This window comes from Cottoperca gobio, chromosome 14, assembly GCF_900634415.1.
Source record: "Cottoperca gobio chromosome 14, fCotGob3.1, whole genome shotgun sequence".
In the NCBI taxonomy this organism is placed as follows: Eukaryota; Metazoa; Chordata; class Actinopteri; order Perciformes; family Bovichtidae; genus Cottoperca; species Cottoperca gobio.
This window is the reverse complement of record NC_041368.1, coordinates 24,308,526-24,328,202: the sequence shown is the minus strand read 5'-3', so window position 1 is coordinate 24,328,202 and position 19,677 is coordinate 24,308,526. Positions and strand designations below refer to the sequence as shown.

Below are 19,677 nucleotides of genomic sequence, written 5' to 3'. Positions count from 1 at the left end.
ACACACTGTCCCACCGACAACACACTGTCCCACCGACAACACACTGTTCCACCGACAACACACTGTCCCACCGACAACACACTGTTCCACCGACAACACACTGTTCCACCGACAACACACTGTTCCACCGACAACACACTGTCCCACCGACAACACACTGTCCCACCGACAACACACTGTCCCACCGACAACACACTGTTCCACCGACAACACACTGTCCCACCAACAACACACTGTTCCACCAACACACTGTCCCACCGACAACACACTGCCCCACCATCAACACACTGTCCCACCATCAACACCATCAAAGCTATTCTGAAGCTTTGTGCAGAGGGCTTTGTTCACATGTCAGTCACAGCTCATGTTATACACGCTACACTCACTACATGCAGGAGATGCACAGAGTTCTGTGTGTTGACAGGATTTAGTGATTTATGGAGTGATACAAAGACAGATCCAGAATCTGTACAAACCTTTGACATGTGAACAACATGAAACACTTTGAACCTGCTTCATCCAGACTTCTCTTTATATCTGGACATGTAGCAGATTACACACATTTAATGACATAATGCCTCATTTACATATTTAAACATCACAGTTCAGAACACCTTTAACACAACATATAATTGTGTTAATGTGAGTCATGAAGTGGGGAAGTGTCAGCTGATATGTGTGAGCTGTTTATTTGAGCCTGTTCACCTTCATGCAGGAGTTCATTCGAGCTCGTCTTCACTGAACACATGAATACTTGCTGCAGTGTGTCGATGTGTTTCACAGAAGAAGTTCTGCAGTATCTGGAAGGTGGAGCTCAATATTAAAGAGTGCAGAAGTTATTGGATGCAGATTGTCAGTCATTAAAATAAGAAGCAGCAGGTGGAGCCACACACACACACAGACTGACAGACAGTTCAACAGTCACTGCTCCTACTGTAGAAGCAGGTCAGTGAACGCACCTTGATCCCTCTGTGTCAGGGGTAGCCAACGCGGTGCCGCGGGCACTTGGTCGCCCGCGGGCACTTGGTCGCCCGCAGGGACTACGTGAGTCGCCCGCAGAGCATGTTCTAAAAATAGCACTAGTCCCCATGGAGCTCCGTCTAAAAATTAATTATTTTGCTGTTTAATAAAAAAATCAATAACACTTTAATTATTCTTTATTTTAAAATGACAATATTGAATATAGAATTTAAATCACACGTTTACATTCATTTTAAAGGAAGAAGTCTTTTTAGTCTTAACATGTTTAATACAAACCCCACCCAGGATGAGGGTCATGTTCAACTTCACTGTTAACATTACAAGAACATTGTGTTCAAAGTAAATGTGATCTGTGATCAACATTCACAGGAAACTATCTGCTCACACTTCATCCTGGTGTCACACAAACCTCCTGCACTTATATTGTGATTATTATTCAGGTTCATTGTACAGCTGATCATCTGGAATATAATATGAAACATAGAACATGTCACTTAGTGCGGGGGGGTTAGTTTACTCACTGAGAGAAGAAGACTCCCTGAAGGAGAACCAGAGATTTACTTCTGTCTACGTGAGTTTACAGAACTCAGCAGTGGATCCATGAGGATAATAATATAAAGTAACTCCAGCGTAGAGCGGCTGAGAGAATGTGTGGTGGACTCTGTGCAGGAGAGTCATGGTGTCAGAGACGCTGTAGAAGGACAGAACACCTGCTCTGTGATCCAGGTACACTCCGAGTCTGGAGGACGCAGGACCTGAGACGGGAGTGTCGACTTCGTTGTGATAAAATGTATAACTGTTATTGTAACAATATAACGCCCAGGATTTATCATTGTGTCCAAATAAAGATTCACCCCCCCCCCCTGCTCTGCTGATGTTCTTGTATGTGACTGCTACATAAACTCCCCCCGCTCCACTCCACCTCCCAGTAACTACGTCCAGTCAGACTCTCTCTACTCAGCACCTGAAGATATCCAGTGAATCTGTCTGTGTGATGAGAATAAGACTGTTGTTGTCTCATTGCTGTCACTTTTCTGCCCCCCTCAGATAATAACAGATATGTGTGTGCTGTGTTTGGATCCAGTGTGATGTCACGTGAATACTTTAAGAATCCAGCTCTGGTCTTGGGTTCTGCTGACAGTAAAACATCCACTTCAGTCCCAGTCTGTGAGATGTTTGTCCACTTCTCTCTCAGAACGTCCTGGAGTTCATCTGTGACTTGTGACACAGCCGCTGTCACTTCCTCAAAGTATCTGAGAGGGATGTTGATGCTGGAGGAGAGTGTAGACTCACTGAGTGGGGACAGTGAGGGGTAGTTGTGTAGAAACTGGTTGTGGTCCTCTGTGTGTGCGAGCTGCTTCAGATCAGCGTCTTTCCTCTTCAGCTCAGTGATCTCCTGCTCCAGCTTCTCCTGAAGCTCTTTGACTCGACTCACTTCACTTTCCTGCTGCGATCTGAGCTGCTGCTTCACATCAGAGCTTCTTTTCTGCATGAGACGGATCAGCTGAGTGAACATCTTCTCACTGTCCTCCACTGCTCTGTCAGCAGAGCGATTGATGACCTCCACCTCCTGCTGAAGCAGCTTCACATCTTTCTCTCCGTCCTTGATTCTCTGCTGGATGTTTAGTCGACTCCCCTCGAGCTCTCTCTGCCTCTCAGTCCTTTCTGCTGCAGCTGAGACTGTGTCGTGGCCTTTATGTTCCTCCACAGAGCAGAGATAACAGATACACTGCTGATCAGTACGGCAGAACATCTTCATCACCTCATCGTGACGAGAGCACATGTTCTCCTGGAGCTTCTGGGAGGGCTCCACCAGCTTGTGTTTCTTTAATGGAGCCACATCATAATGAGGCTGGAGGTGTTTCTCACAGTAAGAGGCCACACACTGCACACAGGACTTGAAGGCTTTCAGTTTACTCCCAGTGCAGACATCACATCCCACATCTTCAGGTCCAGCATAGCAGTGATCAGCAGGAGCAGCTTGGAGTCCAGTCTTCTTCAGCTCCTCCACTAAAGCTGCTAACATGGTGTTCTTCACCAGGACAGGCCTCGGTGTGAAGGTCTGCCTGCACTGAGGGCAGCTGTGGCTTCTCTTCTCGTCCTCTCCATCCCAGAAGCTTTGAATACAGTTCTTGCAGTAGCTGTGTCCACAGGGAGTCGTCACCGGATCCTTCAGTAGATCCCGACAGATGGAACAAGAGAAGGTTTCGCGGTCCAGAACTCCTTTCTGCGCCATTTCTCCTTCACTGCCAGCGACTGTGTGAGTCTCACTTCCTGAGAAGTGTAGGGTATAAAGGTCCTCCACATTACAGGAAGAGGAGGGAGGGAGGGGGGGAGGGGGGAGAGCAGGGTGTGACAGATACTGTGTGAGTCTCACTTCCTGAGAAGTGTTGGGTATAAAGGTCCTCCACATTACAGGAAGAGGAGGGAGGGAGGGGGGGGGGGGGGGAGAGCAGGGTGTGACAGATACTGTGTGAGTCTCACTTCCTGAGAAGTGAAACTAGTTTGAGCTGCGATCTCAAAGCATGTGTGTGTGCAGCGAGTGGAGCCTGTCAGCTGTGTGTGTGCAGCGCCATGTTGGTTACACCCATCCACACAGCTGTAGATCTGCAGGGGAGGGACCAGGAAGTGTATGAGCAGGGGGGGAGGGGGGGTTATAACAAGCTCCACCACATTACAGGAAGAGGAGGGGGGGGGGGGAGAGCAGGGTGTGACAGATACTGTGTGTTCAACATGTTTCACAAACACTCACTTCAGCTTCAGGAAACTTCTTACAGTCAGTTTAGACTTCAGCTGTAAAAACAAATGAGTCGTCCTGTAGTGAAGTACAAATACTACAGTAATACTTCAGTACAAGTACAAATACTACAGTAATACTTCAATACAAGTACAAATACTACAGTAATACTTCAGTACAAGTACAAATACTACAGTAATACTTCAGTACAAGTACAAATACTACAGTAATACCTCAGTACAAGTACAAATACTACAGTAATACTTCAATACAAGTACAAATACTACAGTAATACTTCAGTACAAGTACAAATACTACAGTAATACCTCAGTACAAGTACACATACTACAGTAATACTTCAGTACAGGTACAAATACTACAGTAATACTTCAGTACAAGTACAAATACTACAGTAATACTTCAGTACAAGTACAAATACTACAGTAATACCTCAGTACAAGTACAAATACTACAGTAATACTTCAGTACAGGTACAAATACTACAGTAATACTTCAGTACAAGTACAAATACTACAGTAATACTTCAGTACAAGTACAAATACTACAGTAATACTTCAGTACAGGTACACATACTACAGTAATACTTCAGTACAAGTACAAATACTACAGTAATACTTCAGTACAAGTACAAATACTACAGTAATACCTCAGTACAAGTACACATACTACAGTAATACTTCAGTACAGGTACAAATACTACAGTAATACTTCAGTACAAGTACAAATACTACAGTAATACTTCAGTACAAGTACAAATACTACAGTAATACCTCAGTACAAGTACACATACTACAGTAATACTTCAGTACAGTACAAATACTACAGTAATACTTCAGTACAAGTACAAATACTACAGTAATACTTCAGTACAAGTACACATACTACAGTAATACTTCAGTACAAGTACACATACTACAGTAATACTTCAGTACAAGTACAAATACTACAGTAATACTTCAGTGCAAGTACAAATACTACAGTAATACTTCAGTACAGTACAAATACTACAGTAATACTTCAGTACAAGTACAAATACTACAGTAATACTTCAGTACAAGTACAAATACTACAGTAATACTTCAGTGCAAGTATAAATACTACAGTAATACTTCAGTACAAGTACAAATACTACAGTAATACTTCAGTACAAGTACAAATACTACAGTAATACTTCAGTGCAAGTACACATACTACAGTAATACTTCAGTACAAGTACAAATACTACAGTAATACTTCAGTACAAGTACAAATACTACAGTAATACTTCAGTACAAGTACAAATACATACTACAGTAATACTTCAGTACAAGTACAAATACTACAGTAATACTTCAGTACAAGTAAAATACTACAGTAATACTTCAGTACAGGTACACATACTACAGTAATACTTCAGTCAAGTACAAATACTACAGTAATACTTCAGTACAAGTACAAATACTACAGTAATACCTCAGTACAAGTACACATACTACAGTAATACTTCAGTACAAGGTACAAATACTACAGTAATACTTCAGTACAGTACAAATACTACAGTAATACTTCAGTACAAGTAAAAATACTACAGTAATACCTCAGTACAAGTACACATACTACAGTAATACTTCAGTACAGTACAAAATACTACAGTAATACTTCAGTACAAGTCCAAATCTACTACAGTACTACTTCAGTACAAGTACAATACTACAGTAATACTTCAGTACAAGTACACATACATACTACAGTAATACTTCAGTACAAGTACAAATACTACAGTAATACTTCAGTGCAAGTACAAATACTACAGTAATACTTCAGTACAGTACAAATACTACAGTAATACTTCAGTACAAGTACAAATACTACAGTAATACTTCAGTACAAGTACAAATACTACAGTAATACTTCAGTGCAAGTATAAATACTACAGTAATACTTCAGTACAAGTACAAATACTACAGTAATACTTCAGTACAAGTACAAATACTACAGTAATACTTCAGTGCAAGTACACATACTACAGTAATACTTCAGTACAAGTACAAATACTACAGTAATACTTCAGTACAAGTACAAATACTACAGTAATACTTCAATACAAGTACAAATACTCATACTACAGTAATACTTCAGTACAAGTACAAATACTACAGTAATACTTTAATACAAGTACAAATACTACAGTAATACTTCAATACAAGTACAAATACTCATACTACAGTAATACTTCAGTACAAGTACAAATACTACAGTAATACTTCAATACAAGTACAAATACTCATACTACAGTAATACTTCAGTACAAGTACAAATACTACAGTAATACTTCAGTAAAGTACAAATACTACAGTAATACTTCAGTACAAGTACAAATACTACAATAATACCTCAGTACAAGTACAAATACTACAGTAATACTTCAGTACATATAATATAATATATATATAAATATAAATATATATATATATATATATATATATATATATACATATATATATATATATATATATACATATATATATATATATATATATATATATATATATATATATATATATATATATTATATTCACAACTCACTTTTCACATACTAAACTATTACAAACTAAACGCTTATGTTATTGATCTAATGCAGGGGTGTCCAAACTACGGCCCGCGGGACAACTGCGCCCATTTCTTATTGTCCCGCAGCACATTCTAAGTGTAATGGAATATGTCCCAGATAGAAACTTGCACTTGAACTCAGTTTTAACTTGTCAGCTAATTTAAAACATCACGTGTCAGATAAAGCTCGCGACGACACCGAACAGCTGTTCATTGTTTTGCGGGGAGTTGACGATAACTTTTGCGTTACGGAAGAGCTGCTTGGTCTTAGGAGTCTAAAGGACACAACATAATTCGAGCACGAGGACTTTACCACAGAGGATTTCAAGCTTCCCTGTGATGTCGATGCTGAATACGGGGACGCACTCCACCGTTCTGATGTGCGCTGGCTGAGTCGCGGCTCCGTGCTGCAGCGGGTTTATTCTCTGAGATCAGAAACTGATCTGTTTTTGAAAGAGAAGGTGCGACCTCTTCATGAGCTGAGAGACCCTCCATGTTGGGCAGACCTGGTTAGTTGATCTTACTGGTCATCTCAACACTGAACAAGAGCCGACTGCTACATGAAAGCATTCTGTGTGAAGCTCCGTCTCTCTGAGACACAACTACACAACTTCCATGTTGGGCACTTCCCCACGCTGTCCGAAATCAAATGTGCTTTTCCAAACGCCAAGCTTTCTGATAACGAGGGGAAACATGTGTCTGTGATCACGTCTCATCTCATGTCACGTCTCATCTCATGTCACGTCTCATCTGATGTCACGTCTCATCTGATGTCACGTCTCATCTCATGTCACGTCTCATCTGATGTCACGTCTCATCTGATGTCACGTCTCATCTCATGTCACGTCTCATCTCATGTCACGTCTCATCACAGAATCAGTCAGCACTTCCAAGATGTTTCTATCGTTGAGAAAGATTTCGAGCTGATGAATGCAGAAGAAGTTTAAGAGAGTCTGCAACTATATAAACTTAGGCTTAGACTGCCGGGGGACACCTCCCTGCTCTCCTCCTTCTCTCCCTCTCTCCTCCCTTCCCTCTCTTCTTCTCCCTCTCTATCTGTATGCATTGATGTAAATGTATGTTACTAACTCATCATCCGGGGCATCATCCCCGGAGTGTCTGTCTCTCATGTGGCAGGTTGCCACTGATAAAGTTTACGTCAGGATCATGAATCGTGGCTGCGCCTGCTGCTCTGGTCCTGCTGGACACCAGGAAGCCTTTTTGACATTTTCCTGGATTCATCCAAACTTTCTCTTTTTCAACACAACATCATTTCTGTCAAATGTTGTATTTGTACTATGTTGTTTATCCTGTACACACGACATCTACTGCACGTCTGTCCGTCCTGGGAGAGGGATCCCTCCTCAGTCTCTCTCTGAGGACAGAGGGTCTAAGGACAGAGGGTCTGAGGACAGAGGGTGTAAGGACAGAGGGTGTAAGGACAGAGGGTCTAAGGACAGAGGGTGTAAGGACAGAGGGTGTAAGGACAGAGGGTCTAAGGACAGAGGGTCTAAGGACAGAGGGTGTAAGGACAGAGGGTCTAAGGACAGAGGGTCTAAGGACAGAGGGTGTAAGGACAGAGGGTCTAAGGACAGAGGGTGTAAGGACAGAGGGTCTAAGGACAGAGTGTCTAAGGACAGAGGGTGTAAGGACAGAGGGTGTAAGGACAGAGGGTCTAAGGACAGAGGGTGTAAGGACAGAGGGTCTAAGGACAGAGTGTCTACGGACAGAGGGTCTAAGGACAGAGTGTCTAAGGACAGAGGGTCTAAGGACAGAGGGTCTGAGGACAGAGGGTGTAAGGACAGAGGGTGTAAGGACAGAGGGTGTAAGGACAGAGGGTGCTAAGGACAGAGGGTGTAAGGACAGAGGGTCTAAGGACAGAGGGTCTAAGGACAGAGGGTGTAAGGACAGAGGTGCTAAGGACAGAGGGTCTAAGGACAGAGGGTGTAAGGACAGAGGGTCTAGGACAGAGGGTCTAAGGACAGAGGGTCTAAGGACAGAGTGTCTAAGGACAGAGGGTGTAAGGACAGAGGGTGTAAGGACAGAGGGTCTAAGGACAGAGGGTGTAAGGACAGAGGGTGTAAGGACAGAGGGTCTAAGGACAGAGTGTCTAAGGACAGAGGGTCTAAGGACAGAGTGTCTAAGGACAGAGGGTCTAAGGACAGAGGGTGTAAGGACAGAGGGTGTAAGGACAGAGGGTGTAAGGACAGAGGGTCGTAAGGACAGAGGGGTGTAAGGACAGAGGGTCTAAGGACAGAGGGTCTAAGGACAGAGGGTCTAAGGACAGAGGGTCTAAGGACAGAGGGTCTAAGGACAGAGGTCTAAGGACAGAGGGTGTAAGGACAGAGGGTCTAAGGACAGAGGGTGTCTAAGGACAGAGGGTCTAAGGACGAGGTGTAAGGACAGAGGGTGTAAGGACAGAGGGTGTAAGGACAGAGGGTCTAAGGACAGAGGGTGTAAGGACAGAGGGTCTAAGGACAGAGGGTGTAAGGACAGAGGGTCTAAGGACAGAGGGTCTAAGGACAGAGGGTCTAAGGACAGAGGGTCTAAGGACAGAGGGTCTAAGGACAGGAGGGTCTAAGGACAGAGGGTCTAAGGACAGAGGGTGTAAGGACAGAGGGTGTAAGGACAGAGGGTCTAAGGACAGAGGGTGTAAGGACAGAGGGTCTAAGGACAGAGGGTCTAAGGACAGAGGGTCTAAGGACAGAGGGTCTAAGGACAGAGGGTCTAAGGACAGAGGGTCTAAGGACAGAGGGTGTAAGGACAGAGGGTCTAAGGACAGAGGGTCTAAGGACAGAGGGTGTAAGGACAGAGGGTCTAAGGACAGAGGGTCGTAAGGACAGAGGGTGTAAGGACAGAGGGTCTAAGGACAGAGGGTGTAAGGACAGAGGGTCTAAGGACAGAGGGTCTAAGGACAGAGGGTCTAAGGACAGAGGGTCTAAGGAAAGAGGGTCTAAGGACAGAGGGTCTAAGGACAGAGGGTCTAAGGACAGAGGGTCTAAGGACAGAGGGTGTAAGGACAGAGGGTGTAAGGACAGAGGGTCTAAGGACAGAGGGTTAAGGACAGAGGGTCTAAGGACAGAGGTGTGTAAGGACAGAGGGTCTAAGGACAGAGGGTGTAAGGACAGAGGGTCTAAGGACAGAGGGTCTAAGGACAGAGGGTCGTAAGGACAGAGGGGTCTAAGGACAGAGGGTCTAAGGACAGAGGGTCTAAGGACAGAGGGTCTATAAGGACAGAGGGTCTAAGGACAGAGGGTGTAAGGACAGAGGGTCTAAGGACAGAGGGTGTAAGGACGAGGGTGTAAGGACAGAGGGTCTAAGGACAGAGGTCTAAGGACAGAGGGTCTAAGGACAGAGGGGCCTAAGGACAGAGGGTCTAAGGACAGAGGGCTAGTCTAAGACAGAGGGTCTAGGACAGAGGGTGTAAGGACAGAGGGTCTAAGGACAGAGGGTGTAAAGGACAGAGGGTGTAAGGACAGAGGGTCTAAGGAAAAGAGGGTCTAAGGACAGAGGGTCTAAGGACAGAGGGTCTAAGGACAGAGGGTGTAGGAACAGAGGTTAAGGACAGAGGGTGTAAGGACAGAGGGTCTAAGGACAGAGGTTGTAAGGACAGAGGGTCTAAGGACAGAGGGTGTTAAGGACAGAGGGTCTAAGGACAGAGGGTCTAAGGACAGAGTGTCTAAGGACAGAGGTAAGGACAGAGGTTAAGGACAGAGGGTCTAAGGACAGAGGGTCTAAGGACAGAGGGTGTAAGGACAGAGGGTCTAAGGACAGAGGGTGTAAGGACAGAGGGTCTAAGGACAGAGGGTCTAAGGACAGAGGGTGTAAGGACAGAGGGTCTAAGGACAGAGGTGTAAGGACAGAGGGTCTAAGGACAGAGGGTCTAAGGACAGAGGGTGTAAGGACAGAGGGTCTAAGGACAGAGGGTCTAAGGACAGAGGGTCTAAGGACAGAGGGTGTCTGTAAACACTGAGACAAATGTATAATTTGTGATATTGGGCTGTATAAATAAATTTGATTTGATTTGATATATAATAATTATATACGATAATTCCCTGAAGAATCAACATCAGCTTCTCTCCCTCCCCGACTTCTACCGGAGCTTGAAAAAGTTTCCTCTGATGAGACGCCACACACAGAATGACGAGTCTGTTCGGGTCAACATGTGAGCGAACATTTTCTCTGAACAAAAGCAGGTTGAGAACCAAAATGAGCGACAGCATCTCTCCTGCTACTCCTGACCTGCAGCATCCTTCAGTCCACAGCATCACTGCTCCCACTGAGTGCAACACTGCCCCCCCCCCCCCCCCCCCCCTTTATGCATATTCAATTATCAAAAGTATGAGTGGCCCAGCCCTTCGTATATTTTTCTGTATGTGGCCCTCAGTGAAAAAGGTTTGGACACCCCTGATCTAATGTATGTGCACGTTTCAGTTTGTACTGTCTACTTTGCACATTCACATTCTCTTCACTCCGTTTTGCGAAGGGCGGGGCTTCGCACCTAACGCACACACACATGCGCACACACCTACAGTCAGAGCGGAGGAAAGGAGAGCAGAGAACAAACCCCCCCCCCCCCGAGTTAAATATGAAAAGAAACCTCCATTACACTGTCTTGAGTGCAATTACCTCAAAATGGTTCTTGTTCTTCTTCCTCCACGAGGGCGAGCAGACGAAGTTAATGGGCCACAAACGTCCTCATCAGAGGCTTTTCTGGGGCTAATTGTCGGCTTTGTTTCGGCCCCGTCTGTCTCCGTCCTCCCACACAGCCGGGGGAGTAATGAGGTGTTACAGCCGGGGGAGTAATGAGGTGTTACAGCCGGGGGAGTAATGAGGTGTTACAGCCGGGGGAGTAATGAGGTGTTACGGGATATGATGTCCCCCCTCAGGACACCAAACCATTCAATGAAAGGTCCTGGAAGCTCAGAGAGAGCAGAAGCTAATGGACAGAAACAAGGACGGAACGAGAAGCCATGAGAGAAAGAGAAGAGCAGAAGTCAGGGTTAGAAAGTGGAAATGAAGACGTTCCAGGAGACGGATCGATGAAGGAGCCGTCGGGACACAGACGCTCGTTTTATTGAACTTTCTAGTATGAAAATAATAATATTTAAAAGCCTCCAGTTCGTCTGTAACTTTGAAAACTTTAACACAGAATCTGTGTTAAAGTTAAAGTGAAGAAACATTCTGAGGGAACGTTGAGACTTTAACGTCGTCTCTAAGGGATTACATCTGCATCCGTCTTTAGTGTCTTTGTAATCTCATGAGGATTAACGTTCGGTCCCGCCAGCATTTAACGACATCATCGATGAAAAGTGAAACATCTTAAGATACACCTTTATTTTGAAGTTCCCACAGGACGTGTGTCCAGTGATACAATTGTGAAATTATGTTTGAGCTGCTTTCGGTGTTAAATGTGCACTTCAGATATCCATCGCCCCTGAAGTGTGATATCGGTAAATATCGCATCGTTGTCCAAATAATCGACATATCGTATCGTGATGACGTGTGTGCTTCACATGAGTCATTCAGCAACGAATGAAACGAACAGATTTATTATGTATAAGATAACGTAATCAGGTGTCAAACTAATTATAGAACCAGATGTTTCTAATAAACATAAGAATCGTGTTCCTATCGTTGGCAGTAATGTTTCCCCCCCCCCCGTGTTGATGATCCCTGCAGATCTTCTGCTGAAGCTTGTCGTCACATTATCATTGCGTCACCACGCTGAGATCCTCTGCTCTGCTTCAGCCTTCATCCTCCGCCGGTCGACTGCAAAGTGCTTTTTGAAGTGTTGCTCATCAGAAATACCTCCTGCTGTCCAACGTCGTCAGGTTTTTATATTTACGTCTTCACTGAGGAACTTCAGAGCTCCATCACACGATGCAGCGCTGCACATTTATATATAGTGTCTGCCAACTGGTCAGATAATTAAACTTGACATCGGACAGCTGTTGGGGCACTTTGAGGGTTTCGTAAAGACGTTCGATGCGTCTCCTATCAGGCTGGAAACAGCTGATCAAATCTGATTTAACCTCCAAACTGGTGTCAGAGCCTCAGCGAAACATTGCACGACGACAGATGAGGGACACAGCCATTTATATTTCTGTGACTTCTTTATTTCTTGATCTCATCTGCTCTCCTTTGTGTCGGACTGTGACGCGTCTGAGAAAACATCACGTTTGCATCACATGTCGAAAGCGTCATCACTTCATCATTTTATCCTTTTACACATTTTAGTGTAAATGTCGTAATTATAATAAAAAGATCGAAAACATAGAACTAAATATCTTCTTCTCCACGTCAGCGCACAGCAGGTTTAACAAACGTGACACTTGTTACAGAATAAAGGAAAGAAGAACCCGGAGACATCAGGCTTCATCTTCAGGAACCTGAAACTACAACAAACTACAGGAGTGAAGATAATGTTCAGAGTTTTTATTAAATAGAGTAACTGATCTGAATGTCATCAACACAATCAACTAAAAATAACATTTAGATAAACAAAGTGAAGCACGTGAATCATTCACATCTTACGAATGTCAACATATTATTCCTGATGTTGGTTCAGAGTATAAAAGGTTCTGGAGCGTAGATGTTTACAGGAACCTGGAACATCTGCTGTAATAAAATGACATCTGAGGAAATGAATCTGGTGTTATTAACTCCATCATCCTGACATATTACTGATCTCTTACTGATATTATCCCGTTTTAATTTACGTTGTATGTTCTTTTGTTTTTGTTTATGTAAAGCAGCCTGTGTATGAAATGTGTTTTAGAAATAAACTATATTTCTAAAACAATCATGTGTTTTATTGTTGGTGCAGGAACTTTCAATATTATTTGTATAAATGAATCTTTAAAGCATAAAGTCATGACTTTGGGATTCCTCTTTACTTTACACTTTTAAAGACATTAAACGTCTGCTTGTTAACGACCATCATGCTGCTGCAGGTGAAGGAAATAAAGCATTTTGTGCAGAAAACTCTTCATACTTATAATTATTATTATTATTATTATTATGGAGGATGTTGTCAGCAGCAAGTGTTTGTGTTTTAAAAGTTTTACATGCTCAAACTCTTCGCGACCGTCTTAAGTGGCGTAAACGTGACGAAGCTGCTGAACCGGAGTGAGAGGAGTGAGAGGAGTGAGAGGAACAGAAGCAGAACATAAAAAAGTTCCTCCTCTGGTCCGTTATTGCAGAAGGAGGCGTTTAGTTGGAGACAGCGCTCGTAGAAAAAGAGTTTGTTGAGCCCGCGTTTTGCAGGAGCTTGTGTTGTGTTCAGGCGCTCTCTGTTCATCAGAGTTCTGTAGTTTTCAGTCCCGATGGACATGAACACTCCTTCAGCCCGCCTGCACAAACTCCTGTATCTCTTCTTCTTTCTCTCTCCTCCCCCCCACATCTTTCCTCTCCCCCTTACTTCCCCCCCTTGTCTCCTCCTTCCTTACCAACAGACTGACAGGCCGGAGCGTCCCATCCAATCAGGAGTCTCACAGTTTTGATCACATGCCTGTGGAGGACAGTCCCAGGCCGGCAGCTTTCCCCATGCAGGGCAGCCCTTGAGCTCCAGGTTTGGGGAAATCATGCGCCACCACGCGGCCGTTCTCTCCTCCTCCTCCTCCTCCTGACGCTCCTCCTCCATAACCGGCCCCCGCCGCGCCTCGTCCTCCGCCGCCGCCCACCATCCCGCCAAGATTGGTGCTCATGGCGGCATCGATGAGCTCCTGCAAGAGAGAAGAGAAAAGGAGGCGTTTAAAAAGTAAAGACACAAAGTGAAGTTTAGTTCTGAGGCTCTAAAGATCCAAATGTTTTATCTTAAAAAACGTTTTCTGAGATTTCTAAACGGATTTACTGACATCTATGGGCAATAACTGTAAATATCACAGTATATAATATATAGTATATATCACAGTATATAATATAATATACAGTACATATCACAGTATATAATATAATATACAGTACATATCACAGTATATAATATAATATACAGTACATATCACAGTATATAATATAATATACAGTACATATCACAGTATATAATATATAGTACATATCACAGTATATAATATAATATTTAGTATATATCACAGTATATAATATAATATATAGTACATATCACAGTATATAATATAATATTTAGTGTATATCACAGTATATAATATAATATTTAGTATATATCACAGTATATAATATAATATTTAGTATATATCACAGTATATAATATAATATATAGTACATATCACAGTATATAATATAATATTTAGTGTATATCACAGTATATAATATAATATATAGTATATATCACAGTATATAATATAATATTTAGTGTATATCACAGTATATAATATAATATTTAGTATATATCACAGTATATAATATAATATTTAGTATATATCACAGTATATAATATAATATATAGTACATATCACAGTATATAATATAATATTTAGTGTATATCACAGTATATAATATATAGTACATATCACAGTATATAATATAATATTTAGTATATATCACAGTATATAATATATAGTACATATCACAGTATATAATATAATATTTAGTATATATCACAGTATATAATATAATATATAGTATATATCACAGTATATAATATAATATTTAGTGTATATCACAGTATATAATATATAGTACATATCACAGTATATAATGTAATATTTAGTGTATATCACAGTATATAATATATAGTACATATATCACAGTATATAATATAATATATACTGTATAAATCACAGTATATATCACAGTACTGTATATATCACAGTACTGTATATATCACAGTATATATCACAGTACTGTATATATCACTGTATATATCACAGTATATATCACAGTATATATCACAGTACTGTATACATCACAGTATATATCACAGTATATATCACAGTATATATCACAGTACTGTATACATCACAGTATGTATCACAGTATATATCACAGTATATATCACAGTACTGTATATGTCACAGTATATATCACAGTACTGTATATATCACAGTATATATCACAGTACTGTATATATCACTGTATATATCACAGTACTGTATACATCACAGTATATATCACAGTATATATCACAGTATATATCACAGTACTGTATACATCACAGTATATATCACAGTATATATCACAGTATATATCACAGTACTGTATATGTCACAGTATATATCACAGTACTGTATACATCACATTATATATCACAGTACTGTATATATCACAGTATATATCACAGTACTGTATATATCACTGTATATATCACAGTACTGTATACATCACAGTATATATCACAGTATATATCACAGTATACATCACAGTACTGTATATGTCACAGTATATATCACAGTACTGTATACATCACATTATATATCACAGTACTGTATATATCACAGTATATATCACAGTACTGTATACATCACATTATATATCACAGTACTGTATATATCACTGTATATATCACAGTATATATCACAGTACTGTATATATCACAGTATATATCACAGTATATATCACAGTACTGTATATATCACAGTATATATCACAGTATATATCACAGTACTGTATATATCACAGTATATCACAGTACTGTATATATCACAGTATATATCACAGTATATATCACAGTACTGTATATATCACAGTACTAAACACTGTATATATCACAGTACTAATCACTGTATATATCACAGTACTGTATATATCACAGTATATATCACAGTATATATCACAGTACTGTATATATCACAGTATATATCACAGTACTGTATATATCACAGTACTGTATATATCACAGTACTATATATATCACAGTATATATCACTGTATATATCACAGTACTGTATAATTTCACAGTATATATCACAGTACTGTATATATCACAGTACTGTATATATCACAGTACTGTATATATCACAGTATATATCACAGTACTGTATATATCACAGTATATATCACAGTACTGTATATATCACAGTACTGTATACATCACAGTATATATCACAGTATATATCACAGTATATATCACAGTACTGTATATATCACAGTACTGTATACATCACAGTATATATCACAGTATATATCACAGTACTGTATATATCACAGTACTGTATATATCACAGTATATATCACTGTATATATCACAGTACTGTATATATCACATTATATATCACAGTACTGTATATATCACAGTATATATCACAGTACTGTATACATCACATTATATATCACAGTACTGTATATATCACTGTATATATCACAGTATATATCACAGTACTGTATATATCACAGTATATATCACAGTATATATCACAGTACTGTATATATCACAGTATATATCACAGTATATATCACAGTATATATCACAGTACTGTATATATCACAGTACTAAACACTGTATATATCACAGTACTAATCACTGTATATATCACAGTACTGTATATATCACAGTATATATCACAGTATATATCACAGTACTGTATATATCACAGTATATATCACAGTACTGTATATATCACAGTACTGTATATATCACAGTACTATATATATCACAGTATATATCACTGTATATATCACAGTACTGTATAATTTCACAGTATATATCACATTACTGTATATATCACAGTACTGTATATATCACAGTACTGTATATATCACAGTACTGTATATATCACAGTATATATCACAGTACTGTATATATCACAGTATATATCACAGTACTGTATATATCACAGTACTGTATACATCACAGTATATATCACAGTATATATCACAGTACTGTATATATCACAGTACTGTATATATCACAGTATATATCACTGTATATATCACAGTACTGTATATATCACAGTATATATCACAGTACTGTATATATCACAGTATATATCACTGTATATATCACAGTATATATCACAGTATATATCACAGTATATATCACAGTACTGTATATGTCACAGTATATATCACAGTACTGTATATATCACAGTATATATCACAGTACTGTATATATCACTGTATATATCACAGTACTGTATACATCACAGTATATATCACAGTATATATCACAGTATATATCACAGTACTGTATACATCACAGTATATATCACAGTATATATCACAGTATATATCACAGTACTGTATATGTCACAGTATATATCACAGTACTGTATACATCACATTATATATCACAGTACTGTATATATCACAGTATATATCACAGTACTGTATACATCACATTATATATCACAGTACTGTATATATCACTGTATATATCACAGTATATATCACAGTACTGTATATATCACAGTATATATCACAGTATATATCACAGTACTGTATATATCACAGTATATATCACAGTACTGTATATATCACAGTATATATCACAGTATATATCACAGTACTGTATATATCACAGTACTAAACACTGTATATATCACAGTACTAATCACTGTATATATCACAGTACTGTATATATCACAGTATATATCACAGTATATATCACAGTACTGTATATATCACAGTACTAAACACTGTATATATCACAGTACTAATCACTGTATATATCACAGTACTGTATATATCACAGTATATATCACAGTATATATCACAGTACTGTATATATCACAGTATATATCACAGTACTGTATATATCACAGTACTGTATATATCACAGTACTATATATATCACTGTATATATCACAGTACTGTATAATTTCACAGTATATATCACAGTACTGTATATATCACAGTACTGTATATATCACAGTACTGTATATATCACAGTATATCACAGTACTGTATATATCACAGTATATATCACAGTACTGTATATATCACAGTACTGTATACATCACAGTATATATCACAGTATATATCACAGTACTGTATATATCACAGTACTGTATACATCACAGTATATATCACAGTATATATCACAGTACTGTATATATCACAGTACTGTATATATCACAGTATATATCACTGTATATATCACAGTACTGTATATATCACATTATATATCACAGTACTGTATATATCACAGTATATATCACAGTACTGTATACATCACATTATATATCACAGTACTGTATATCACTGTATATATCACAGTATATATCACAGTACTGTATATATCACAGTATATATCACAGTATATATCACAGTACTGTATATATCACAGTATATATCACAGTATATATCACAGTATATATCACAGTACTGTATATATCACAGTACTAAACACTGTATATATCACAGTACTAATCACTGTATATATCACAGTACTGTATATATCACAGTATATAACACTGTATATATCACAGTACTAATCACTGTATATATCACAGTACTGTATATATCACAGTATATATCACAGTATATATCACAGTACTGTATATATCACAGTATATATCACAGTACTGTATATATCACAGTACTGTATATATCACAGTATATATCACAGTATATATCACAGTACTGTATATATCACAGTATATATCACAGTACTGTATATATCACAGTACTGTATACATCACAGTATATATCACAGTATATATCACAGTATATATCACAGTACTGTATATATCACAGTACTGTATACATCACAGTATATATCACAGTATATATCACAGTACTGTATATATCACAGTACTGTATATATCACAGTATATATCACTGTATATATCACAGTACTGTATATATCACAGTATATATCACAGTACTGTATATATCACAGTATATATCACTGTATATATCACAGTATATATCACAGTATATATCACAGTATATATCACAGTACTGTATATGTCACAGTATATATCACAGTACTGTATATATCACAGTATATATCACAGTACTGTATATATCACTGTATATATCACAGTACTGTATACATCACAGTATATATCACAGTATATATCACAGTATATATCACAGTACTGTATACATCACAGTATATATCACAGTATATATCACAGTATATATCACAGTACTGTATATGTCACAGTATATATCACAGTACTGTATACATCACATTATATATCACAGTACTGTATATATCACAGTATATATCACAGTACTGTATATATCACTGTATATATCACAGTACTGTATACATCACAGTATATATCACAGTATATATCACAGTATATATCACAGTACTGTATATGTCACAGTATATATCACAGTACTGTATACATCACATTATATATCACAGTACTGTATATATCACAGTATATATCACAGTACTGTATACATCACATTATATATCACAGTACTGTATATATCACTGTATATATCACAGTATATATCACAGTACTGTATATATC

General features: G+C 39.1%; 2 protein-coding genes across 2 annotated transcripts in view; both read right to left on the bottom strand.

Annotated features, from left to right (window-relative positions):
- Nucleotides 1–1,527: 1,527 nt before the first annotated feature.
- On the bottom strand, nt 1,528–3,254 carry LOC115018556 (E3 ubiquitin/ISG15 ligase TRIM25-like). The gene is made up of 2 exons (XM_029447607.1): nt 2,085–3,254; nt 1,528–1,736 (listed from the first exon to the last, which is right to left on the bottom strand). Exons 1-2 carry the CDS (start codon nt 3,215–3,217, stop codon nt 1,664–1,666), a joined length of 1,206 nt encoding a protein of 401 aa, XP_029303467.1. The 5' UTR covers nt 3,218–3,254; the 3' UTR covers nt 1,528–1,663.
- Nucleotides 3,255–13,764: 10,510 nt separating this feature from the next.
- The window catches only part of LOC115018541 (glutamate receptor 1-like), a 71,354-nt gene continuing 65,441 nt past the window's right edge, over nt 13,765–19,677 (bottom strand). The window contains 1 exon segment of the mRNA XM_029447583.1: nt 13,765–14,055. Within this exon segment, the coding sequence (XP_029303443.1) occupies nt 13,834–14,055 (222 nt within the window). The 3' untranslated portion in view covers nt 13,765–13,833.